The 27,142-nt window shown below is 36.1% G+C and overlaps 1 protein-coding gene across 1 annotated transcript in view; it reads left to right on the forward strand.

The window, feature by feature from the left end:
- PDE3B (phosphodiesterase 3B) overlaps positions 1-26,931 on the forward strand; it is a 79,949-nt gene extending 53,018 nt beyond the window's left edge. The window contains exons 2-16 of the mRNA XM_085063198.1: positions 8,750-8,800; positions 9,456-9,701; positions 12,175-12,320; positions 14,460-14,566; positions 14,734-14,944; positions 15,505-15,578; positions 16,079-16,182; positions 16,921-17,055; positions 18,897-19,008; positions 19,749-19,862; positions 21,475-21,659; positions 23,025-23,228; positions 23,462-23,623; positions 24,376-24,625; positions 24,965-26,931. Coding sequence (XP_084919324.1) covers positions 8,750-8,800; positions 9,456-9,701; positions 12,175-12,320; positions 14,460-14,566; positions 14,734-14,944; positions 15,505-15,578; positions 16,079-16,182; positions 16,921-17,055; positions 18,897-19,008; positions 19,749-19,862; positions 21,475-21,659; positions 23,025-23,228; positions 23,462-23,623; positions 24,376-24,625; positions 24,965-25,191 — 2,328 coding nt within the window. The 3' untranslated portion in view covers positions 25,192-26,931. The remainder of the gene's footprint in view (positions 1-8,749; positions 8,801-9,455; positions 9,702-12,174; positions 12,321-14,459; positions 14,567-14,733; positions 14,945-15,504; positions 15,579-16,078; positions 16,183-16,920; positions 17,056-18,896; positions 19,009-19,748; positions 19,863-21,474; positions 21,660-23,024; positions 23,229-23,461; positions 23,624-24,375; positions 24,626-24,964) is intronic.
- The last annotated feature ends 211 nt before the right edge of the window (positions 26,932-27,142 follow it).

The raw sequence follows: 27,142 nt of genomic DNA on the forward strand, positions 1-27,142 counted from the left end.
GTCCATTAAGATAATTTTTCTTAATACTGATTTAACTTTCACTAACATATTTGCTCTTGTAATCAGCCTCATAATTATATTCTCATCTGTTTTTAAATTATTGCTTTTAAGTCTTTAGCTTGAGCAACTGAGAATGGAGTCGGTTCAGCCCCAGTGTATAACTTCCAACCAAAGCACTGCAGCAATATTTGCTTTCCTTTATGACATAATATCTTCTTTGGCATCTTGACCAGCTCCTTTCAGCTTACTTCTCTAACTCCAGCCCCTGTAATATTTCTTGTTGGGCCACCATCAAGTCATTGAAAGAAAAAAGCACTCATTTGTGTAAAACCTGTACCCTGTGGCAATTCTGTAAATAAAAAAAAAAAACCCTTAAGGCGAGAATAAATGCAATCAAATGAAAAAGTGCTGTGATTTAGGGGGTTTGTTATGCTGAAGGTGCTGTGTCTCTGAGATAGCCTGAGGGATTTGAAAATGCAGCCTCATAGTCTGAAAAAATTTGTCTTGTGCCTGAAGTCAGCTGGAGAACAACTCAAAGCTTTTGCAAAAACAAATTGTTCAGTGGGTGAACTGCATGAAAGTGCTGCTGGTTGTTTGCTTCCTCACTGTGCAGCTTCCACGGTGACAGACCCAGGATGGGAGGGAGCTTTGCAAAATCTGCATTTAACTTGTGAAATGCCTTTGAGTATGATGTTGGATCTGTCAGAATTTTACATGAGGTCTGAGAAAGATGATTAGGGAAATGCAAAGGTAAGAAATTGACTGGCTTTTGTAAGATACATGTTATATATGTTGTCACATACGGCTTCTTGGGCTGTGTTGCTGTTCACTCAAGAATATCCTTATCCTGAGGTTGCTGCTGTTGCTAATGACAAAATAATGGGCTAGATATCATTTGGTCTCATTCATTTGGTGCTAACCAGTCTCAGATTCATGGTAATTTTTGACTGAGAGAGTTGTACAGTTTGATTTTATGCTTCTTGTTTTAGAGAGGGAGAGAGGAAATGTGTTTTTATACATATATATGAGATATTAAAAAGAAAATTTGTGAGAAAACTCTCTGTGAAAAATTCAGTATCCCCCATTTTTTTTCAGCTCAATATGGGCTTGTGCTCATATGGGATAGTTTCTCTTTGTTGAAAAGAAAAACTCCAAGATTCATACCTATATTTCCAGAGTAATAGGTAGAAAAACACCAACTGATTGAAAAACGTAAGTCATTAGAGGGAGAAATTGGTTCAGCTCTAAGTATTTTTAGGTACTGCATTAAAAATCCATCAGCATACAGTAAAATGTTTCAGCACAAGATTTTTGCACATCCTCCAATTGAAGAGAGATAAAATGTAAGGTTGTTCCCTCTGTCTGCTCCAACGTGATGCATTAACAGCGTGTCAACACAGCAGTAAAGGCTTTTACTGTGTGTGCTTGTAAAATAATGCCAATAGGTAAATGCGAAAAGGATGTTTGGGGAGCAATTTCTAGATTTTGCTTTTTTGCAAAACAAACACGACTTTAAAGCACGGCTTTGGGTTTTGGATGACAGTAAAAGTGGTGCAGGATGCCAGAACACCAAAGCAACTGCACCGGAGCAGAGCGGTAATCCACCTAGCACTATTGCTCTGCTTTGATGGTGATTAGAACCACATGCTCCGAAGGAAAATGCTTATAATGGGCAATTAAAGGATCTGCACATAGCAGGCTTCTTTTTTTCCCCTCTGCCCTCCCTCCCCCTGTTGCCATAAATTACTGGTTGGCCTTTACTCTGACGTGCAAGTCTGACAAAACCTAGAAGGAACAGGAAATGACCTAAGTGTGGTTTTAGACAGTTTTTTTTCATTACCTACATAATAAGAAAAAAAAACCCTCTACTTTCCCTTGATACACAAAACACCTTTTAGAACCTTTTTGAAACATTTAAAGATCTTAAAAAAAAAAATATATATATATATAAAGAAGATAAGATCAAATAAAACAGGCAAGAAGAACTGAGAACTTTCTTCAGCAGGCAAAGTAGAAGCTGTCCTGCTGATACTCCTGGGTACAAAAGCAGAAGTAGCATGTCTTTTTAAAAACAACCAAATGAAACAAACATGTAAAAAAAGAAACAAAACCCCAGCCAAACAAAAAGTATTTTTCTGCTTGCAGGGAGTAGTATTAGCTGTAAGAATAAGCTTGCTGAAGGCTTCTTTGAAACTTTAGCATACAGTGGAGCATTTTTGCTCTGTTTTTGTACCTGTGCTGAGGGCAAAGTCACTGAAAATAGTAACTAAGCTTGTGAAAACTCTGAAGTGACTTATTAAAGTTTGCTTAGGTGCAGCTCTTGTCAAAGATTTGTATTTGCAGGGAAGATCAGGATTCTGTGGAGTCTGGTGGAAATATTATAGTGGTGAGACACCTGCGTGATCCAGTGTTGTTCTTGTGTGTCCAGCCAAATACACTGCAAGTACTATTTGATGCATAGAAGAGTTGCTAATTAAGCAATTAAGAAGAAGCAAACCTCTTTTGATGGAAGGAAGGTTTTAGGGCTCTTAAAAAAGCAAAAGTAATGCATTTCATGAAGGAGTGCAGCAGAGTCAACAGCGGAGTCGTTGGATAGGGGATATGACTGTTTCCGCCAGGATGTGTATCCAAACCTCAGAACCATGAAAGCACACACAGCTTCTGTTCAAAGATTGTGGCTATCTGCAGACTTCACAACCCATTGGCCATTTTACAGCCTTGGATAAATAAATTGTGTATAGAGTCAGGAAGTGATAAGTGTTAGGATTCCAAAAATACCCTGGTTTTTTTTTCCTCTTCCATTTATTTTCATGGGAAGGTTTAGGGAGTGGAGAAATACCATCATGATTCTAAATGCCCAGAGTATCATACAGAGGGCTGTATTTTGCCTTGATCACAGCAATCTACTCAAGTGGCTGCTGTTTTGGCCTGCAGGATTTCACAGCAGAACGTTGTCTTTGTTATCTAAATAATTCTGCCCCTACTTTGAGAGTCATTCTTTGCTTGCATCACCTTTAGTTCATACTGAATGCTACTTAACTACTTAACAACATACAACATCTACTTTTTCTACAGAGAGAGAAAAGACCTCTAACAATAAATAAGACCCCCAAGACTTCTAGGTTATATACTGCTGTGGGGTTTTGATTTTTTTTGTGTTATTAAATTACAGGGATGAAAAATGCTAATTGATTGTGAGCTAGAAATAAAAGCAATGGATCTAACATCAATCTTGTTTGAAAGGTAGTCATGAAATTACAGGCATATGTAATGCAACCTTTCTCATATTTTACAATAAGTTTATTTCTCCAGTTATCTAGTTGTAGAATTTGGCTTTTGAATGAGGTGATTTTTCGCAGAGTTGATTTCTGAATCAAGTTGCTATGGTGTTAGTTTCATTGTTTCGTTAATTCTATGCTTGGTTGCTATGGAAATACTTATTTACGGAGCTAATGCCTAATGGTGTCAAACAGATGCTACTGGCAACTAGGAATCCTTTTTATTTGATCAATGAAAGACTCAGTCAGAAGTAGAAACTCAATTTTGTGCTCATTTTTCTCCATTAAAATTTTGGAGCGTGGAATGTAATGGATATTCTCAAACAGGACAAGTTTTCTTATCTTTGCAAGCATTAAAGCACATGTTGAATCTCCTTCTGAAAAGTATCATCAGTGAATCTAAATCCTGACTTGGGTTTAGGGAATCATACAGCAATGCCACAAATGCATTGTGTATGACCTTAGACAGTGTGCACTTTGGGCATGGAGAATGTTGTTGGTTATATTTGACTTTTAAAATTGATTTTTAGATTTCTAAGTTCTGAAACACTTTTTTTTTTTTTTGGTAGCTGTGTATTTAAAATCTCTGCATAAGCATTAGTGTTGTTCTTGGTGTAACTTTTTACAAACACAAGTAATTCTGGGGTAACTAAGCTGATATGATTTTGTATGTTATCAGTTAAATTATTAAGAAAACCTCATTGCACAGTTATCTAGTCAAATATATTTTGAATTCAATATTCAATTAAAAAAAGGTTTAAAAATGCTTAGTGTACTTTTATTGTAATTTCAGTGGCTTATAGCTTGACAAAAGTAAAATCCATAATCTTTTATCATGCTTAAGCCTTTGGAAGTTGAAAATACTCCTCAAACATGTATTTAGACAAATGGAGTTGTGGTATTTGCATAAAGAAGGTCTGAAAAAACTCCACCTTCCATGGCATCAACTCTTCTGAAAGATTCATCTCTTCCATGCACTGGAACTGCTGGGTGCACTGTGATAGGAAAGATAACCTTTCCTATGCAAAAGTAATTCAAAACAAAACCTCCTGAAGCCCTGCTGGCTTTCCTTGACTGTCTTCTCCCATTTCTCATCTGGTTTTAGTTTACTCAGACTATAAACTTCTCAGAGGAGCACTTACTGCCTTTTACTTTGTGAAAAATAACTTTGCCTTGTTCCTGCTGCTGTGGGAGATATAAGCTGTGTTAGGGAAGGTTTCTGTTACCTTGTGGATTTTTTTTAACACTCTTCTGGTGTTGCTAACAACGTGTGCATTGCAGAAGTGCCATCCTCGAGTTTTGGTGATGCTTAGGTTGATATTCTTGTGTTCAAATGACATGGCAGTTCCTCTGGAGTATACGGAAATACTGTTTTTATTCCGTGAGAAATTGTAAGCCAAGGGCAATATGTCAATTTTCTGCACACATATTCTCTAAGTGACAAGTATTTAAAATCTCCTGAGATTTGACTGAACACCCATAGTACTGAGGGCAGTGTTCACTCTTCAGAACAGCAACATTGTGGAGAGTTTGTTGAGCTTTAACAAATTTTTTAGCCTTTAAAAAGACTTATTTTCAGTGATGCAAATTCCTTCTCTTGACACTTAGCCTGTCCTGAGTGACAAATTTCAGTTTGACCTACACTGGGATATGGTGGCCAGATTGGGAAAGGTCACTTGTTCTTAAAGGGGTTTTGTAAGCTGGCTTGTCTTCTTTTAACCATACTGGAATTTATTTCAGAGGCTAAATAGATTCAAGTATTGTTAAAAGTAATACAGTCCCTGACTTAAAGAACAAGGCATAGTGTTACGTGTGGGGTTTTGTTTTGTTTCGTTTTGTTTTTCCTATTAGCTCTCCTTCAAACCCCTGCTCAGCTTCAGAGGTGATAATAAAACCAGGAAAGTGTGCTCTTGGCTCTCTGGATAAATTGGAAAGACTGGGGTTGGAGTCAGGCTGATAGGAGAACTTCTCCTCCAAGCTGACTGGTAATTTTCTATACCTATTTCTGGTGGGAATGGCTATAGATTTCTCACCTTTCAGAAGTTCCTCTGCAATATCAGAGCCCACTGAAGTCTGATTTTCAGAGGAGCTCCCAAACGTGCCAATTGCTGTGATGTTACCACCGACAATGGATGCTCAAAGCCAAAGTGTGTGAGCTACTAAGCAGAGGTCTAAGTTGCAGCTTGGAACTTTTATGACTCAAGTCCATCCTAGATAAGGTGTTTCGTGATGGAGGAGGTGAGGAAGAACGTTATGTGCAATGGATTACAAAATCTTAGTATTACAGAGTACAGATCTTTCTGCAACAAGTCTCACGGTTGCAAAATCAGAAATTGCTGAGGCTCTGCCTAAGACCTATTTTAAGGTCTCTTGTTCTGTTCACAGTTAGTCAAAATAAACGCTGTCTTTTCACTCCTGTTGTAAGATTAATGCAACTCTGGGAATACTTTGTAATTTTGGTGATGCACAGTAATGAAATGAAACTTGGACTGCTAAAATCTCAACAGAAAATAATGCTAGAAATGTTGCTTGTTTAGTATTCCAGATTTAGCTTGCAAGGCATGGAGTTAATATACTTAAACTAAGTCTGGTTGGTAGTTAGAGAAAAAGTAAAATTTTCTTAGTGCTAAGGAGAAAGTTCTTCTTTAAACAGAGAAATAGAATTTATCAGCTGTTAAACTTTAAAGTTGTCACCCTCCTTGTCTTTCAAACCATGTCAGTTCAGCAGGAGGTGTGTTTAGGAACAGCCTGCTGGCTTCTGCTCCTTTCTCCCGAATTGTTATTGAGGGGGAGGCTTTCTGGATTTTGAGTGCCATCTTGTGGTGCCTTCTAAGCACCTGAGGAGAGGTAAACCCCCTTTGCACTCCTCACCTGCCAGGATTTGCTTAGTGCACCAAGTCGGATTTACCGCGGAAAAATATTCATTGTTTAGAGATCTGCATTTTTTCCCAGTTGTGCTTAGCAGAAGAGATTGCTACTTTGTGCCTAAAATTCTCATCGGTTCATTTTAATTACTTTGATGTGTGGCATGTGGAATAAGCCCTAAAAACATGACAGTGTAGTAGCATAGGAATTGTGTTGATGTACTATCCTGTTTTCTCTTGGGTGATATTGCTTCTAATTAATGGTGATATATAATGGATTAAAGAAAAATCTGATAGAAAAATACATGTAAACTTAAGTTCTCTTTAATTCAAAACTGTTTTACTTTCTTTGCTGTAAAATTGGTATGAATGCAAAAGCTTAAATCTTCTGCTTTAAATGACAGCAGAAATCTTTCAGTGATGAATCCAAGCTATTTTCATTTAAATAAAACTCTGTATAAAATGATGCCCTGTCATTTAATATCAAACCATTTGGAAGTATATTGGAATATTTTTCTGCCTTGTGTATACTGGGTGAGCAAGGGTAACAAGAGCCTATTCATTTACCATAGCAGGGCTAAAGCCAAAAGGAAGGTTTTGAACCGTTTTAGCCACAAAGATTGACCCCCAAAATTGTAACTTAAGCTAGCATGTGTGTACTTGTGGCTTAAAGGGTGAACAAAGGAGTGGCAGTAAAAGGTTTAGTATTGAAATTTTCTGAAGTTAGCAAAATGTTCATTGGTTTGTTTTTTGTTTGTTTTTTTTATTGTTATTATCAAGAGCTGATTTGCAGCAAATAAGTAAAATTAGCTAACATACCACATATTTAAGAGAAAAATAAAATGCTCCAAGAGGGGAACCTAATGGAGGTTGCAAGACTGCGAGCGAGCTGACGCAACTCTGTGGCCCATTAGTATCAAAGGTTACTAATACAACCAACAGAACCCATGTGGACAGCTGATCTTTGCTGCTGATTGAGTCAAAAGTTAATGAAGCAGATTAATGCAGTCTCTGTGTGCGAGGACAGAGTGAAACCAAAAGATTTGCTGGTGTTCGGTGCAGTGAATAAACATCAATCGAGAAAGAGAAACGTCACAGCAGAGAAAATTAACAAACAGTCAAACAAACAAACAGATTAAAAATCCCCCCAGCCTGATAAGGTGTTGCTAAAACCAAATGCAGCACAGCAAAAGGGGTATGGCCAGAGAGTGTTGGTGATTATCTTATTGCTTGTCAGTGGCAGACTAACAGTAAAGAAAAAAAAAGACATAGTAGATTAATCACTTAAAAAACCCTCCAAACTCTAGAATACCTAAATTCTTAATCCTTGAATTTTGTCTGCTTGCTTTACCTAGTGTTACCTAATATTATTTTCTGACAGAGCACAACTTACTCCCAGTTCAAGCCCATGCTTCATGGTAGATTTCTCCAGTTTTCCTAGCTAGTGGATGTCAGAGCTACTAATTTTAAACATGGTTTAGTGGTATCTCTGTGAAGATAACTGTAGGGAAAAAGAGCCTTTAAGTGCCTCCCTTGCCTGGGCACTGCTGACAGAGCCCCACCTGTGCTTCTTTATCGACGCTTTCTGCACCCCTTCTGGACGAGCCCCAGACTGAAATATTGTGTTTTCTACATGGAAGAGCTCTTAGTCCGCGAGGAATAAAAACATACCTAGCCCTCAGCTAAAAAAATAAGCAGAAAAACTTCCAGGATTGCGAAATATGAGCTACCAAGGGGGGCACTGGCACTTTATTTGCGCTCTGTAGCTATGTGAAAGAGTGAAAAGCTATGTTTAATTTGCGAATGCGCATTTTGCAAATGAATTAATTTATCAGAGAATAATTAGAATCTGTCGAGAAGGCTGAAAGCTTTTGAAACAAAACAGACAGCTGAATTTCATTTCTTGCCTGTTGTTTTCATTTTTTTGTCAGTATAGAAGACAAATTAAGTGAGTGCTGTTGACGTACTTGAAGCTGATAGTATCTTCAGATTGTGTTGCTGACGTCCTTTTGTGGGTTTGGTGGGTTTAGTGAGGTTATTCAGAACATGGAGCTTTTGTAGCCATGCTCAAGCAAAGCCTAACAAAACCTCCCACAAGAAAATGGTTTTTAAAAATACCAATTTTTAACCTGAGACATTGGGCAGCTTTTTGCCTTATTTAAGAAGAAATGGTTTAATGTAATGCTTTCTGCACTGTATTTACAAAAATTGCAACCATTTGGATGATTCTGGAAAAAAAGTATTTTGGAGGTTTTAGGCTAGATTTTCTTTTGTAGGTTGAGGTGAATAAGAGCAGGAAAGCACTTTCACCACCAAATTTAATGTGCATGTTAAGCAATTTATAAGAATCCAAAAAAATTGAAATAAAACCATATTATTTTGTCATCACAATATCTCTGTTGCATGCAATTGCCTTAAACTCTTCTTTATGGCTGTTGCTGGGTAGCATTGACTGAGAATATGGCCCAAATTACATACACAAAATGAAGGGGGAAACACTTCTCATTAAATCATATAATCAAGATTTATGTTACTGCTATTTTTCAACATTAGCATATCACCAATTTATCTTTTTTTTCCTTCATTTTGTTTTTTTTATCTTTACAGATGATACTTTGGGATTGGGATTTGAAGCAATGGTACAAGCCCTATTACCAGGTCAGTATATTATGAATTTAATTGGGTTTTTTGTGAAATGTGATTGAGTACAGAGGTCACTGTAAACTGTCAAATTTCAGTTCTTCTGTTCATGTTGTACTTGCCTAATTTTGCCCTCTGTCTCTTATATTGTAGTAAGCTATTGTTGTTCCTGTTCAGAGAATTATGTAAAATTAAAACTAATCACTTTTTTGAGGGGGGGAAAAATTTTTGTAATTTCTTTCAGTAGTATCAGAGTTAATAAAAATTATGAGTCTGTGGAAATTGTACCTCTGTAAGGGGCTCTAACAGATTGGCTGCCAAATTTTGTTGATATTGTTAGAAGAGATTGAATGCTCAGTTTAATGCTGAGACAGAGTAATGAATATAGAGATAAAAAATTTGGCAACAGATATTTAACAGGGAAAAATTAACTGCAAGTTAATGTTGAATTCTGAAATACTTTTTATTGTGTGATACAAACCGGCAGAAACTGCTGTCTGAATGTCTATATGTGTATAAATTTATATATTTTCTTTAAAAGAAAACCACATTGCATTGATTTTTAAAAATGTACTTCTTAAAATTCGCAACACGCGAGAAACTTATTTAAAACCTAGAGCCCCACGAAGTGCTCTGCCTTGTTAACAGTTTGCAACGCTTCCCTCTCTTCCAGAGCTCTGGCAGTGGGAATGGATTTGATCTCTCAGCGCTCCACGAGGCTCGCAACATGCTCTCGGAGCTCCTGGCTGACCCAGCCCTCCCACCACACGTGCTTGCCTCCCTTCGAAGCATTAACAGCCTCATCGGTGCTTTCTCAGGGGCATGCAGGCCAAAGGCCAGCCCATTCACACCTTTCCCTGGTTTCTTCCCCTGCCCTGAGATAGAGGATCCTGCTGAAAAAGACCGAAAGCTGCTCAAGGTCAAGTGGCTTTCATTTTCACGTGCGTGGGTTTGGTGCGATTAAAAAAATAAATAGCTAAAGGGGAAATTCATGTGGAAATAATGCTCCTGTATGCACAGTAGGTTTTTACTGAGTAGCTGGGGATGATATTTAAGGTCAAAGAGAGCAGCTGTGAAAACACATTGAGTGAAAGGTAGATAGGCACCAAAATGCAAATTCAAGTGGTTGATGGATAGCCAGACAGGTAAATGGATAGAGAGGCTGCACTGCTCTGCACCTGACCACATGATTCCTCAAAACAACAGCAAATATGACCTGAAGATGTTGTAGTCTCAGGATATGGAACAAACAGGGCTGTTCCTGATTCTGCCCCATTCTTTATCTAACCATTACTGTCAGTGTGGCTTTTCATTGACCTTTTTTCCCCAAGAAATTTACTCTAGTGGAGAGCAGACCAGCCATCAGACAGAATTAAATCAGCTGTGTAAAAGGAAAAATATCCCTTCAAATCCCAACAAATGACTTTATGAGACCAGTGTGTAATCTACTGTCACTTCTCCATTACCCAGGGATCATAAGTGCAAGCAAGAATGTAGTTACTGAGGAATTACTGAGGAATGTTGTGGAAAAACATTACAATATAGAAACTCAGCTGAGGAACACCAGAGCTGATAATTCCAGCCCAGTATTGACAGCTTGAGGCTGTTTGTTGTGGAGGCTGCTGTGGGACATGCCCTGTAGTTGTTTTCATTTCCAGGAAGTGAGCATCTTGGCCCAAACTGATCAACTTGTTGGCTTACTACCTTGGATTTAGATTCAGCCTGCAAAATATCTGTTGGGAACGATGATTTTGGGGAAAAAACTCAGTGTCTACAGGTTACCCCGTGGAAGATCCTGCAGAATCACTGCAGTATGACATTATTTGGAATGTCACAGGGGTACCTGCTGAAAACAGCTGGGCAGGGATCACAGTCTTTCAGCACGTTTATCTTTGTGGATTTCTTTAAAAGCTGCTAAGGATCGGTATACCTCTTGATTTTTAAAATTTCTTTATAGATAGTCAAAATAGTGTGCACTGAAAAATATTCATTGCTGGAGACTACTTATAAAGAGTATGTGAAATTGAAGGACTATGGTTTTTTGAAGATATTCTTTTTTTCTCCTTCCTAAAAGTAACTTTTACCTCAAGTTTTGAGGATTTCTGCATAAAAATTTGCCTAGTGCTTGCCACTATCATTCAGTGATTGTTTGGCTTCTGTATATATGTAAGAGCAAGCCAAAATATTTCCCCCTATGTATGTTACTGCAAGAAAAAGATTTCATTATCTTTCAAAAACCAGGTAAATGAGCACAAACTCCAACAAAAGTAATATGAAAGTATTTCTTCAAAGTGGGGTATCTTGAAAGGTTCCTATTCTCTCTTTCCCTGACTTGGAATACAACAGATCTACTCCATGTTTTTTGCTGCAGATTATGTACATCTTTATTTCTCTTCCCAGAGTGGCTCCCAAGGTGTGTTCAGCTATAATTTTCAAGTTGTTTAGGGGCCCACCAAGTTGATTAGAGGGATGGAGCACCTCTCCTACAGGGAAAGGGTGAGGGAATTTGGTTTGTTCAGCCTGGAGAAGGGAAAGCCTTGGGATGACCTCATTGTGGCCTCCCAGTGCCTGAAGGAATCTACAGGAAGGATGGAGAGGGATTATTTTTATGAGCATGTAGTGACAGGACAAGGGGAATGGCTTCAAACAGAAAGAGGGCAGGCTTGGATTAGATATTAGGTCAGGCTGGATGGAGCTCTGAGCAAGCTGGTCTAGGGAAAGGTGTCCTTGTCCATGGTAGGGTGGGTTGGAACCAGAGGATCCTTAAGGTTCCTTTCAACATAGGCTGTTCTGTGATTCAGTGGTGAGCTGCCTGCTCTCCTTGATAGGAAAGGAATTAAAAACAAGGAAAAGAATGCAACTGAAACTGGGCTTCAGACCCTGGGCTAGTCATAACTGGTTATCTAATGCTAACCCTTCCCCCTGAGTTTCTTGGAAGTGTGAACTGCTCAGTATTCAAAAAAAAAAAAAAAAAAAGAAAAATGAAATTTAGATTAAAAAAAAAACATTGCAAGGCTGCTCTGCAACAGAAACACTTTCCACTTCCATCATGACTGTCTCCAGAACATGCCCAGATTTTCTGGTGTATGACAGTAGAATGCTTGCCAGATTGGTGGATTTCTGCTGTTTTAACAGCCATGATTTTAATAGTTTCTACAGTTTAGGCAAGTAAAATTTGTGTAGGCAAACCCTTGAGTTTCCACTTTCACCTCCTGGTCTTGTTGCCCTTGGGAGACCCCCACCAGGAGTAAGATACCCTACCTGTGGTAAGATACCATATCAGCTGTTTCACTATAAAAATTAGCAATAAATAGCCCTTACAAACCATAAATAAAACTTAAAAATCTGTTTTTACTGACGTGGATTTTAACCATGGCCAAATTGCTCAACAGGGATTAAGCAGCAGGAGCAGCCTGCCAACCCCACAGCTGAGAAGATCTTCAGGAGTTTCTGGCTTGTCACCTATAGAATCAACATCATCGAGATGGGAGAGGAGTAACATCAGCAAGAGATCCCATCAGGAATATAACACACCAGGGTAAGCACTGAACAGCATTTTCAGGGCAATAACAATGCTGGAACTTGGCAGCAGGAGTATTTGATGTAAAGTCTTGTGAGTTAAGTCTCCAAGTTCTGCCAGCATAAACTGGAAAAGTTAATTATGTACTATGCTTTGTAACTCTGGTTGATCTTGAGTAGAAACCAGGTCATTCTGAGGTTAAATAGTGTGCTCTGTCATAATAAATAAGCCTGGATATAAGCTTGGGTAGGAAATGAAAAAAAGTCTGACATACATGATTGCAAACCAAACTAGTTTAGTCTCTAAACTTGTACTGACTTCCTCCTTCTTTTTGATTAAAATATGTATCACTTGCCAGCTTCCATATGAGCATATATAATTAAAGAGGTGAGACAATTTTGTCGTGTTTGGTAGCCACTGTTGTGTTCATTAAAATGTTTATTATTCCTCCAGCCATTCAGAAAGCTCTAAAATAGATTAAGACAGTAATCTCTTCTCTCCTTGCTAGTCAATATGGTGCAAATAGAGCTTTTATTTCCAGAATTGAGGGAATCTTTTGAATTAGGATTAGAATGAATGTTTTTTTTCTCTTTGTGTAATGTTGTACATGACTGAAAATTCACACATTTAGTTTTATTTAACTGTATAAATGAGTATGCCTTTGTTCCTGAAATCTATAAAATGTGTGTGGTTTTACTTCTCTTCTTTTTGTTTTTTTATTTTTTTAATTTTTTTTAGTTCACTTTTTTTTTTAATGGTTCTACATAGGACATAAGGAAAGTATAACAAATGCATTTTTAAAGAGAAAATGTGAGTTATGCTGATAACTGATAATTATTAGTAATGGATGAAAATTTATATACACACATCCAAGAATTTATATGATTAGTGTTTCATTTGATTTTAAAGGGAATCACTTAAATAATTTGACCTTTTCAGTGGTTTTTCTGCCTTGAATTAAGTATGGTCTTCAAGTTTTTACATAGTAAAAGTTAACTGTGGTTTGTGTATAAAATATAATTGAAGCTTCTAATACTAGAAGTACTAGTAATTTAAAGATTATATTTGCTGATTTGGTTGCCAATGTCCAGACAAACTTCCCAGTTGTGCCCACTGGAAATAAGCAGAGAAATTGCTTTAACCTTAGCAACCATGGGATGTCAATTTGGGGCTCAGGCCTCTGGCTGCAGTCTCAATGCACATTTGCAGAGGGTTTCCTTGGTTTCCTTACTTTCCTCACTGTTCAAAAGCAGCTCTTGGGAGCTTCAGTTTTATTTCTACACAAATTCTTGATTTGGCTTCTCATTCAAACAGCAGCTCAAGATGAACTGACCTATAGTGTTCCTAGAGTAAATACTGCTGCATTATTACTATATTATTACTATATCACTACTATTATTACTGTATTATTTCTGTATTTGACTTTATTTTTTGCAATTGGCTGAAGCAAGATTAAATCTGTTTTAGTAAATGCTATTTCCCCCTCCTGAAGTGAAAGTTTTATGTGAACCGTTTTCACTTTGAAGTACACATATACAGTTATTTTAAATCTCATATTCCATTATTGTTTACTGAAGGAAATATAATCTGAATTATGACATGAAATTTGGTCCCTGCAACAGCAGATGGCAGAATTGAGCAATTGGGTTTAACGATTTGGCCACTGAAGCATGATGTGACTTGATGTCAAAAACTGCTTTAGTTTTATGTTTATAATAAATAAAATAATTATTCGAACATGAAGAATTTATTTGAAAATCACTATGGCTCTGTGAGGTTTTAAGTGTATTTCCAAAGTAATCAATCTGTTGGGAAACAGCCTGCTTCAAATGTTCAGGAAAAGTAGCAAATTAGAAAGTAAAACCTGTCACACACAGCCTGAGTATATTTATTGTGTCATCTTAGGACTGTATAAAGTTTTTTGTTGCTGTCAATCAGTTTTTATTTCATACAATTGACATATATTTTCTAGCTGGTCTTGAATTTGACTGCTTTCTAAAACTCTCTTGAACAGTGGTGGACTTGTCCCAGGGCAGTGCAGCTATTTTAAAAGCATTCTATTTAATAAAAATTGAAGACAAACCAGGAAAGAAAAAATATCTTACTGGTTTCTTTTCAGTCAAGGATCTCACTCCAGTGGGTCTGTTTTCTTTTCAGCCAAGGATCTCACTCCAATGGGTCTTTTGGTGCAAACCTGCTGACAATACCAAAGCAAAGATCATCCTCTGTGACCTTGGCTCACCACATGGGTCCCAGGCGGGCAGGTAAGATCTAGGAATTTATAGTTACAAGGTGCTATATCACGGGTTTGTTGATGTAAAATAGTGCTAAAATAACATCAGCACATCCGTTGTTGTTTATTTTAATTATTATTTCATGAAACAGCAATGGCTTCATTGTCATCTGACCCCCATGTCATTTTTTTTGGAAGGTGCTTCTCCTGGCCTGAGTCCTGTGGGTTCTCCAAGCCATGGATCTGTCTCCAGTGGGGCTTTCAGCAACTGGTCACCTGTAGAGTTCCCTGACACTGCTGATTTCCTCACAAAGCCCAGCATTAACATACACAAGCCTCCAGGACACACACCTAGCTCTCCAGATTTTCAGCACCCTGTCAAAACACCTGTAGGTTATATGTGCAGCAGGTACTGTGAACTCTGTTATCATTTTGTAGGGGTTGAAAAGAATGAAATTAAAATTAAAACAAAAAAAAAACAAACAAAAAACAAAACAAAAAGAAAACCAAGACCTGTTTAACTACTGGGATTGAAAAAGGGCATAAGAGCTCATGATAATCTCTAGCTGTGGTGTCTACAGGAGAATAAAGAATGCTGAATGCATGTGATTGCTTTGAAATGATCAATCTTTCTCAGCAGCTGTAGGGGAACAATATTTTATAGAATGTTAGAAAATGAGGGTTTCTTACTTGGGGATTGAATTCTGTGTTTCTGAATACTTAGTCATGAGCTTATTTTATTAATTCAGGAATATAAGCCTGGGGGAGGTGATGGTTGATTATTATGTAAGGACAGACTAAATCTGTGTCTGCCAAATTCAGGAGAAAATACTAAGGTCAATTCTTGGAGGAACCTTTGAAAATCTTTTTTAAAGAAAAGTAATCTGCAGATATTTTTCAGTAGAAGACATCAGTAGCAAAAGAAGAAAATTACTGAATGTTATAAATATTTTTCATGTGTTCTGTAAGCTGTGGACGTCAGATACTCAAGCCTGTTCCAACACCAGAACCAGAATTTGCAGAATATAGAGACAGAAAATCAGGTAGGATTTCAAAATAGACAAATACTTGACATCAACTTGCTGCTTTTTTTATTTTAAAGCCAGTTAAGTTGAAATGTTTCTATTTCTACATAAAATTTTTTCCTATATATGTATTTATTTCACTTTGTTTTGTTTTAGAAAAATCAAAATAATATAAAATATTCCCTGCTTCATAGTAAGGATTTTAAAACAGGCTTCCACTATTACCTTTATGGTTCTGTACACAAGTTTTCTATCAACCATGCTGAATTAATCACTGAACCAATTTTTGCAAATAAAAAGCTATGGTTTTAGCTTTTCTTAATCTTCAAATAGGTTTTGTCTAATAAATGTTGTTCTTTACAACATTTTTGGATATATTTCTTAAATAAAATCGTTTAGAAACAAGCTATTACTTATATTTCTGTGACAAATCTGTATGATCAGTTCAAAAATTATTAGAAAGTAGTAATTTACAAATAAATTATTGATCTGGTGTTTCTTTATGTGTTTCCTTTAAGGTGAAATTGGAATTTCTCATGTTTCAAAAGAATCTTTTCACCATACGGAGAAGAGGACAGATGAAAGGAAGGAAATGATTGACCAAACAGAAAATAAACTGCTTGTAAGCATGTAATTGCAAAAAAAAACTTGCAATAACTTTTATCTATTCAGTATTTCGTCATAATTTCTAACTTGCTGTGAAGAGGTTTTTGCATTGCTAAAATAGAAATTTCGAAAGGGTAATGGTGCGCTGCTGGAATTTGAATTTTTGCTTAATAATTGTTTATTTCTATGTTGCATAAATGACAGGAAAGGTTGTGATTGTATTGATTTTATTGATCAAATTTGATTTGTGTAGACCGAATGTTGAGAGGGGATGTCCAAACACTGTTTGGCTGGCATTTTTTTTGAAAGTTATTATTTAATAAATAAAGATGCAGCATTTCCAGTTCATTACAAATGAACATTCACATTATACTATCAACACTTTGGGTTTATACATCAGATATTTTTAAAGCTTGGCCAATTAACAGACTCTTAAAGCTCAGTAAATCTTTGGTTAGCCTATGCATATTTTGGCTTTGTTTTGTTAGCTCATCTTGTTTAAAAAGGAATAAGAAGGAGAATTCAGCACCATCTCAGAGAGCTCTGGAATCTGCTGTCCCAAAATAGGAAAAGTCAAGCCTTTAAGTGTGCTATTTGTGATATTGATTTATGATTCTCTTGTAGCTGTAGTTGCAGCACCATTCAATAAATTCACTAATGATTTATCATTTTCATGGCTTTTTTTGCCAACACAACTGATAAATTAGTTTGCATTGTTATTTTAGAGATGATAAAGTATCTTAATCTCATACAGGTGGAACAGAGTTCTACATTAGAAACAATGTTATTAGACCATGATTCACTAATGGAGAAGATGAACAATTGGAATTTCCAAATTTTTGACCTTGCAAAGGAAATGGGAGATCAGTCTGGAAGGATCCTTAGCCAGGTTTGTTGTCTTTTATTATACGAGGGAGGGTATGTCATGCTTACACATTTTATTTAAACCATGAAGAAGTTTTGCAGTCAACATATATAGAATGCTGTCTTGAAAACCAAAATATGATTTCTCATATACTCCATGCCATTGTAAACCATAAAAAGCAGTTTATCTTCAGAGAACCTGCTCCAGTTTTTCTCAATTTTATTCTCAATATAAACAGGTTATACTGACACTGACTTTGTTTTGTCATAATATACCATTTCCTGTGCAAAGCAATCTCCTGCTTTCAGAAATACTACTCTGGTTGTCAACCATTTAATTTTTCTTTATTTCAGTAAAATATTTCTGCCAGAGCTACACCTGTTGGGGAAGAGAAGTGATCTTTTAGGCAGTCTTGCCTCTTGATCCTACAAACAGTGGGATTTTTTTCCATGCTGCTTCCTGCATCTAGTGCCCTTTTATCTCTTTCTGACTTATTGCTGAGCTCTTTCCTGCAGTTTCATGTTTGCTGAAGCCAAACCTGCTGACAGGTGCAAAAGTAGGATTCTGTTTGCTCTTCCCCAGCTTCTCCCATTCATCAGGGTCATCTGGAAGCTCCTGTCTCCTTTAGAGAGGATTTAGCAACCATGGAGCTTCTCATCTGACCACTAAATAGTTTTATTTCCAGTCTCTTAGTTTTCCACCCTGGAGAGAAATGTATGTCACTTTTGTTCAAGGGCAGTGTCAGGGACAGCCAGCTGGAGGGAAGGAAACAAGCTGGAATCACAGGCCTGCACCTGTACTGAAGTCAGGGAAAAACAATGGGGATAATTTCATTTTTATCATTAGACACAGTCTTTTCTTTCATAACACACAATATTTTTTGCTTTCTTTTTTTTTAATCTTCAGTTAGTCTTGTTTGAATTAGTCTTGTTCAATTAGTCTCAAATGCTTTCAGGTCTCTTGTCACCTGATTTAGTGACAAGTGTCGCTGTGCAGACTAGAATGCCCTGAGACATTTTTGAGTGGTGTTTTTAGTGCAGGATGCTCTGTGATCCACATGGGCTTGCATTCCATTTGTGTGCACTCCAGGGCAGAGCTCATATCTGGAATATTTTGGTGTTCAGGCCTTGACTCTACCTGAATTTTGGTACCAGTTCTTCCTGATATTGTGTGTGCATTCCTCCTTTCTCCTTTCTCCTTTCTCCTTTCTCCTTTCTCCTTTCTCCTTTCTCCTTTCTCCTTTCTCCTTTCTCCTTTCTCCTTTCTTTCTCCTTTCTCCTTTCTCCTTTCTCCTTTCTCCCTTCCCCTTCTGTTAAAAACACTCTAGATAAATCATAATAAATACAAGAAATAAGATCTCTTTGCCAAAGTCTCAAAAATAACCACACTGGTGGTGGTGGGAGTGTGGTTTGTTTATTTTTGTTTCTTTTTGTGTGGTTTTTTTTTTTATCATTAGTGACTCTGCTGTTATAATTAAATAATTTGAAGTTTTGAATAATAAGCCAGAATATAAATTTCTTCTTTTGAGGCCACTAATGGAATAAAGCATGACTTATTTAGCATTACAAAAAATTTTGGGGAATATCATTAAAAACAATCAGTTGTGCATAGAATTTATCTGTAAGGAAATAAAAGCTTTTATTATCCTGTGTTGAGAGGATCAAAAACCCCACAGTTTTTTGCAAAAAAATTATTAAATACATCTCTATGAAAATAGCATCCTGATGATATTTAGTAGAATTTCAGTAATTTCCATATCTGTCAGCCAGTAAAATTAAAAAAACAAGGAATATATTTAAAGTGGAGAAAGCAGAATATGCTTAGATATATCTTTAAGACTTAAATTAATTTTAATCTATATTTAGGTAACTTATACCTTGTTTCAAGACACTGGCTTGTTTGAAATTTTCAAAATCCCCACTCAAGAATTCATGAATTATTTCCGTGCGCTAGAGAACGGCTACCGGGATATTCCCTGTAAGTACTCCCTGGTTATACATGGAATTTTTATATTTATAATATTTTATATTTATAATATTTTATAAGTGCATCTCCTTGAGTGTGTGCATTTCTATTTCTAGGTGGTGTCTGAGCTCAGTGTGTTTTTAATGAATACACAGAACTTAGAACTTGTCTAATGAATTGCAGGACAAAATGAGTTCTAAACTGAATTTTTTAATTTGTGCTTTGAGGATAATCTTGAAGAATTTGAATTAGCAGTTGAATCAAACATACTGAAATCAATGGGGGAATATTTGTTGCTTTAGCAGAAATTTGGGTTAGGTTGTTGCTAAAATGAGAAGCAAATGGAGAATTTAATGGTAGTTATTCACCTTGCTGTGTAGGGCAGCCAATTTTGTTGGAAAACCAAGGGAAAAATACACTTCCCCCCTCCACAGATGTTTGCCCAGCCCAGGCACTTGTAGATATTAGATTGCAGGCCATGCTTGTTTCTCACCATCCTTGATTTAAAAGGCCATTTAATCCCTTCCTGAGGCCCAGGTGGGATGAAGTGTGCATAGACAATATTTGATGTTTACCTAACTTAGAAGTGTTTAGTGATACATACATCCTCTACCAACAATCCAAATTCAGTTTTTCCTTTTATATTGAATCCAAATCCCACTTCCAGTACATTTCCTACATTTTTTTTTGTTGTTTTCCCCTTTGATTACATTTCAGACAATATTTTTTCATTACATTTTTCTGGTTTGCAGATCACAACCGTATCCATGCCACAGATGTTCTCCATGCAGTGTGGTATCTCACAACTCGGCCCATTCCTGGATTTCAGCAAATCCGGAACGAGCACATCATGGAGAGTGAAATAGGTAAGTAGTCAAAAGGGTTATTTTTGTTTTGCTGAAAAATGTCTAGATGAAATTACAGTAGGTAAACCAAGTTACTCTGGAAGAAAATATCTAATTATTCTTATGACTCACTTTTTTTTTTTTTTTTTGTGCTTTAATATAAGGCTGTAGAAAAAAAAAATCACAAAGCACACACCGTTCAGAAATATCATGCAATTGACTTTTAGAAAAATTATGAGATGAGTAATGGTTAGTTTGTTAGCCAAGAATACTGGTTCACTTAATAAATTTTCTATGCTGAGCAAAAACTCTGCATTCTGCCATAGTCAGGGTATTTTTAGCATTTGAAATACATTAGACTAATATTTCTTAACTTTATTGGAAAGTTAAATTGACCAACAAAAAATACCAAAGTATTTAACTTAATTGAAGTTCTCCTTAATGGCTTTAGTATAAAAATTAATATTTTAGAATTTTCTATTAGGTATCATATGCAGACTTTCAGACAGGGAAGTGACCACTCTGACAATAACTGCATAAGAGCATCCCTGAAAGTTAAATAAAGACTCCAAATTCGAATTTTGTGTGAAGTTACTTCCAGTAAAGTTGGCTTCTGTATTGTCTATGACTTCATAGAACTAACTTTCAAATTTAGAATTTGTAATTTTTACTAAAATCCTGTAAGTAAAGGATTAAAAAAAAAGATTGTGAACCTAGATATTCATGCTTAATGGTTTGTATTCCAGAGAAATGTAAAGGGGAAATCAAGCACTCTCCAAGAACTCTGTTTTATATGTGCAGTAGAAGAATACAAGGTGCAACTCATATGGCTTTTAAAGGGCTGGAATTTTCTCTTTTTCCTGTTTTTCCACATTCTGATTGCACCCTATTGCCTTTTCTTTCTCTGAGTGTTAAATGGGTTGGGAGTGGAGACTTAACTGGAGAAAAGTGATAAAAATTATTTTGTTCTCCCCTATAAAATAAGTAAAATTAAAATAAGAAATTACAGTCCTACTGCTTGGGAAACTCTTCCAGTATAAATATTTTCAGGATTTTTAATTCTTGTTTATTCTATTAAGGCAAAGAAGTTCCTCTTATATTATGCACTGATGAAATAAGTGCTATTCCTTTTCCTTTTTTTTTAAAAGTAGTGACTTTATCAATGGAAAAAGAGCAGAATAAAACTGTGAATCCTCTTACCAAGCAAATATTTCTAACTTAATGGAGTTAGTTCCTTTTGCAGTAGTTTCCACTGCCCCCACAAGGTTTTTCTGTGGGTTTGCAAATTCAAAAAGTGGGCAAATTACAGAAATACTAAGGAAGGTGCTGACTGATCTTTTCTTGGAATAATTGAGTTTGGAGGCAAACAGTAGAATGCTCTGTTAGTGCTAAAAATTTGCAACTCAATGGCACTTCAGCTTTTCTTCAAAATTGTTAATTTAGCTATAGACATTAATATGACTTTTTCTTTTTCAGAGTATAAGTCTTTGCCAATTATTCAGTTTTGTGATTGCAAGGATAACACCACCATATTTGCAACAGTGTCTGGCTGAGCCATTTATAATGTATTACAAATATGGATGAAATACTGTTCTGAAAACTATTCCATTTTTGCACTTTGAATTTTATTTAGATGAAGCAGTTCAAGTCAGCTACACTTCTTCAAAGAGCTGTCCTATTGCTGATGACAGTTATGGTTGTCTGGCATCCAACATTCCTGCTCTGGAATTGATGGCTTTATATGTAGCAGCTGCCATGCACGACTATGATCATCCTGGACGTACAAATGCTTTTCTAGTGGCCACAAATGCACCTCAGGTGAGAACCTCAACTTTTCAACCAGAAAGTTCTTTGTCTGAAATCAGTATAAAGAATTTTTTTATATTCTCTATCTCTAATGTAAGTTGTTTAGGATTTCAGGCCCGATTTTAGAAATGGGGGAATTAATTTGTTCTGTACCTGTGCAATATTTTTGTTTTCTTCCCTGGTAAATTCTGATGTGTTTGGTTAGTATTGGTTGTGTGTTTATGTAAAAAACAACTTTCCATTGGCAAAATTGAAAATAACAACATAAACAAGTGCAGGACAGAGTAAAGGATTATTTCATAGAGAGCTGGCCCTAGGTCTGTTTAAGCAATTATTATGGCTATTTGGATTTCTCTCATAACTTTAGCTTAATAAGTTACAGACAAGAAACTTAAATAATAACTACAACATCAACAACAATGGATTGGAAAACTGAACAGCTTGTTAAGAGATAAAGACTTTGAAAGTGAACTTTTCAATCAGTTTTCAACTATTCCTTATTACAGAACGAGTTTAGGATGTAGGCATTTATGTATTTCTGCTGAAAACAGCATACAAGGCAGAACAAAACCAAAACCACAGACATCCATCACCAATTTTCAAAAATATAAATATTCTTCAAAAATATGCACAAAAGCATTGACAAAATGAAGCTTTTTTCAGGTTCTATTTAATCCATATTTGATTAATTTTTTCCCAAGGTTTTTTATAAAAACATGAAAGTTGTAAGTAAAATCTGCTACTATTTTTATAGTTTAGTTAACTCATTTACAGATAAAATTTTTGCACCAACATTAAACATAGCCCCTTGAAAACCAGTGATACTCTGCACCATTTCCCATTAATGACAGCTCATATATGTTTTGGAGTCTTTTCTGTTGTGTTTTTTGTTTATTTGTTTTCTTAGGGTTTTTTTTGGTTGTTACTGTTTTTGCTTTTCCAACACAATTAAGAGGAATTAAAAGCATATTCTTAGATTTCTTTTTTTTCTTCCTTTTTTTTTTTTCATGACTGTGACATAAAACATACATTGCTCCACACATACAGTGTGCCAAGTTTTAAGTGATTTGTGTATGTGTGCCTACAGTCTGAATGTAGCTGTCACTAAGATGTTGTTATGGACTTTTAAAGAAACAAAAGACTCTGCTAATTGTTAATTTTTGGGGGTTTTACCCCTCATCTGTCATTTTTGTGTCAGTTTAACACAAAACTAGAAGGAAAAATATAATTTCTATTTTTTTTTAACCTAATGTTTGTTTCTGACTAGCCCTTACACTTGAGTTGAATAAGTTTAATAAATTAAACTGCATTTAATTATAACTTTAAAAATTTCCTGTGTAATTTATGATTGTTTGTTTGTTGTTTTTTTCCCTTTAGGCTGTTCTCTACAACGACAGATCAGTCTTAGAAAATCACCATGCTGCATCTGCCTGGAATCTTTTCTTATCAAGACCAGAATACAACTTTTTATCAAACCTTGATCACGTAGAATTCAAGCGTTTTCGTTTCCTGGTGATTGAAGCAATCCTTGCCACAGACCTCAAGAAGCATTTTGATTTCCTTGCAGAATTTAATGCCAAGGTTTGTCCCACTTTTTAGTATCTGCACAGATCTGCTCTTGATATATTGATGCTGTCATTGCTTCTCAGTAACCGCTAGTTTTAATAACTTGCGTTTAAAGTTTTACATTCTTTAAATTTATTAAAAATGCAAATAAAGTATTTCCTCTGCACAAACCTATTGTAGATGGTTTGTAGATTGTCTGTTAAGCCCAGGGATGAACATTTTTAACTTGCTGCCTGTGCTTACCCCAGGTCAATGACATGAACAGCAATGGCATAGAATGGAGCAATGAGAATGATCGCCTGCTGGCCCTTCAAATATGCATCAAACTGGCTGATATTAATGGCCCAGCCAAAGTCAGAGAGCTGCATCTGAAATGGACTGAAGGCATTGTCAATGAGTTTTATGAACAGGTGGGTATGGAAAGAACAAATAAACCCAAAAACCAAATAAACAAAACAATGGAAACAAAAAATTCTCTTCTTTTTAATGATGGGTGGATGAGTGATTCGTTGTTTTACCAGTTGTTTAACTAAATTAAGATTTATTCCTTGTTTTACATCTTCAGGTTAGACATGTCCATCTTCTCATTCTAAGTACTAAAATTTATTTTCACAAGTAGCTTCCTAGCATGATCTTTTAGTTTCTATTAATTGTGTTAGAAAACAAGCTCCTAGCCAATATTCTCCTTTTTTCAGATATTAGGGGATTTTTGAGGGGGAGAGCTTCTTTCCTTAGGATAATGCTGATAAAACAAAATAACTTCTTTCACTTTCAGAAGTTAAGTTCACAGATGTGTTTCTAGTCAAAGAATATGTACAAATTCCACAAGACTGGAAATATATGTTCCACTGTAAAATAATCAGGTCCATGGAAATGCTGAGGTAAATGATTATAGCTCAGATTTTTCCAGGAGCAACTGTTCAATGTTTTTCTTCTCCAGTTTATAAAATGGGGAGAAAAAACCCCAAACCAAACCACTTTTCTCTGGATGTTATAGTTAATTTCATTCTTCTGTGGCCTCAGAGGGGATGCCATTTGCAGAATGCCTTCCCCTTGTGAGGAGGATGTAGGTTACCCAGTTAATTGAAACTAATTTTTAGAACAAGAATTTAAAGTTAATTTTGTGAGAAATTCTGATGATTTTTTTTCCTTTCTTTCTCAGGGTGATGAGGAAGCAAGTCTTGGGTTACCTATAAGCCCCTTCATGGATCGTTCTTCTCCCCAGCTTGCCAAACTGCAGGAATCTTTCATCACCCACATCGTTGGCCCCCTCTGTAATTCCTACAATGCAGCTGGGTTGCTCCCAGGGCAGTGGGTTGATGAAGAGGAGGAGGATGCAGAAAGCACTGAGGATGATGATGGTGCACAGTTAGAGAGCGATGATGAAGAAATGGAAGATGATCTTATTTTAAGTAAGTTTCTGTGTTTCAGTTGGTGTGTAGTTGTCATTCAGTAGCTTCAGACATAGCAATGGCAGTTGAAAGTGTGCAGTACAAATCTTGTAGATTTTGCTATTATGCTGCTTCATAAATTTTCCTCTTTTAATAAAAATTTTGTTGCTACCAGGAGACTTGCAATTTGAAGCAGAAGCTCATTGATATTTTTTGCCATGCCACTGTTTAAATATCCAGAATAATCATCTTGTGCCTTGCCCAAATTCATGTCTCTCTTGCAATGTGCCATTGGTTTTGTATGTGTAAAATACAATTACTTGGAATGTCAAACAATCCCATATGCTTATAATTTTACAGAAGCTCAAAGAAAAAAAGGTAGACGAATATTTTGCCAGCTATTACACCACCTCAGTGAAAACCACAAAATATGGAAGAAGGTGATTGAAGAGGAAGAAAAAAACAAAGCAGAAGGAGCCAAACTGCTGACTGAAATCTCATCTTTACCTCAAGCAGATGACATTCAGGTTATTGAGGAAGCTGATGAAGATGATGAACGACAACTAGGAGAAGACAAGACATGCTAAGGGAACTCCAGTGGTGTCCAGTGTGACGACAGCCTATGTTTTTTTCCACTGTGCTGATTTTAGCCAGACACAGCTCACATAAAATCGAAAGGCCTTAATACTGTGAGAGGATTCTTTTCGCTCTGGTGGAATCCCACTCCTATGCACTTTTGCCACCCCGAATACGAAACTTTGTTCAGAAATTGAGTATGGTATACCCTGATGCAAAGTTCTTTATGCCTTAGTTGGTATAAAATATCCTGATATAATGCTGCCTTGCTGAGTATGGAACTCTTCTTTTCCTCGAGGTACCTGCAGTTTTTAAAAACTTTCAGTGACTCCGATAACCAAAGCGGCAAGAACTTTTCGCTGGCGAGGAAAGGCGGGATGAACCCCAACGTTGTCTTGAGTTGCTTTCTTCATGTTGTTTTTGAACATGAACCAGGAGGAGTCTGTGCCTACATGAAAACTCTGTTCCTGCTGCAGTGCAAGCCTGTTGTGGGGTGTCTACTCGGTGCAGTAGTGTGCTTCATGTAGCCATCTCAGAGCAACTGTTCAAGGACTGTGACATCAATGCTGAATTCTGATATTTGTGGTTAAAAAAAAAAAAAAAAAAGAGAGAAAAGAAAATCCAGGTGCATCTATTTCTGATGCTTTTTATTATTGTGCATAATCTGATGTTTTATTTTTGCAGAAAATATTCAGGTTTGCAGTGGATGTTCATGATAATTCTTTGAATACAAGGCCATTATCATCTGTTGCCTTGCTGTTTTGTGGTAGAACATTAAAAACCTGTTCAGCTACTTAAATTATGAAGGAATTTTATTCTTTTAGTCATAAGTCATGTTGTATTTCCTGCCCGTACTCAGGTTCACTTTTAGAAACAAGTCAACCACACCAGAGATTTTTTTATCTTGCACCCATTTCCCATATTAAATTTGAAGGAAATAAGATCCTATCTCATTTATTCTTTGTATGTAAAGCTTTAGGAGAATTAAAGATTTTTTTTTTTAAGACATAAACTACTGTTTCAAAATGGCTATTTTAATTTGCCCCACACTTTTTCTTCCATCACAAACACAGCTTTTATCGCCTTCAAGTTTGATGTACATCCCAAAATACACATATGGAAACCAGAACATGGAAACTTTGTGTAAAGCCTGATATAAGATAAAAATCACTGTACTACATTTTAGATTGTTGAGTTTTAAAATAACAGACATTCCACACCAATGCATTTTTAAGAACACTACCGTTGTAGGTCTAATTTGTAAACCAACAGGAAAGTCATAAATTAGGTTACAGGTAAGCAAGAAAGCCACCAATAAGCCTGGTTTTAAAAGTGCTCCTTTTAGTACTAAACCTTTATATGCTGTGTAGTTGAACTGAATAAAACCCAAATGCACGTGTGCTATTTCTAAATGTATCTCAGCATATTTGTGTTTACATTTACATCAATTGACTTGAAAAAAAAGATAACCTTGTGGAAATTGTATTTCACTATTCTACACAGATTTTGGTTTTGCTATTTCATTGGCCAGTTTAAATAACTGAAAGGTTTGGTTTTTTTTTTTCATTTTTCACTAATAAGCTTTTTGTTGATGCACTTAAAAGACCACTGAAATGTGCTTTTGCTATATCTTCAGTGCCAAATCCCCCTATGCTGCCATTATTACTATCACTGCAGATTTTTTGTAACATGAGCAGTGTTAAACCAGATATTTCTGTCATTAATAAAATGTTGCACTATTGAAGCTGGCACTTATTGATCATACACTTGTATTTTACATTTCTTTGGTCATCTATTTTTTCTAACAGATAAAGTGAAGACTACAAAAATTCTGCTTCTTTCAGTATGCTGCATTCTCAGCATTTTGTGTTTAGACAGTGTTTGAATACATAAAATATCACATTAATATTGTTTAATATCATTTTGCTCTGTCTGAAAAAATGATACAAGTTAGTTTGTCTA

Source organism: Lichenostomus cassidix, chromosome 5 (genome assembly GCF_008360975.1).
Source record: "Lichenostomus cassidix isolate B80296 chromosome 5, HeHo_3.0, whole genome shotgun sequence".
Classification (NCBI taxonomy): domain Eukaryota; kingdom Metazoa; phylum Chordata; class Aves; order Passeriformes; family Meliphagidae; genus Lichenostomus; species Lichenostomus cassidix.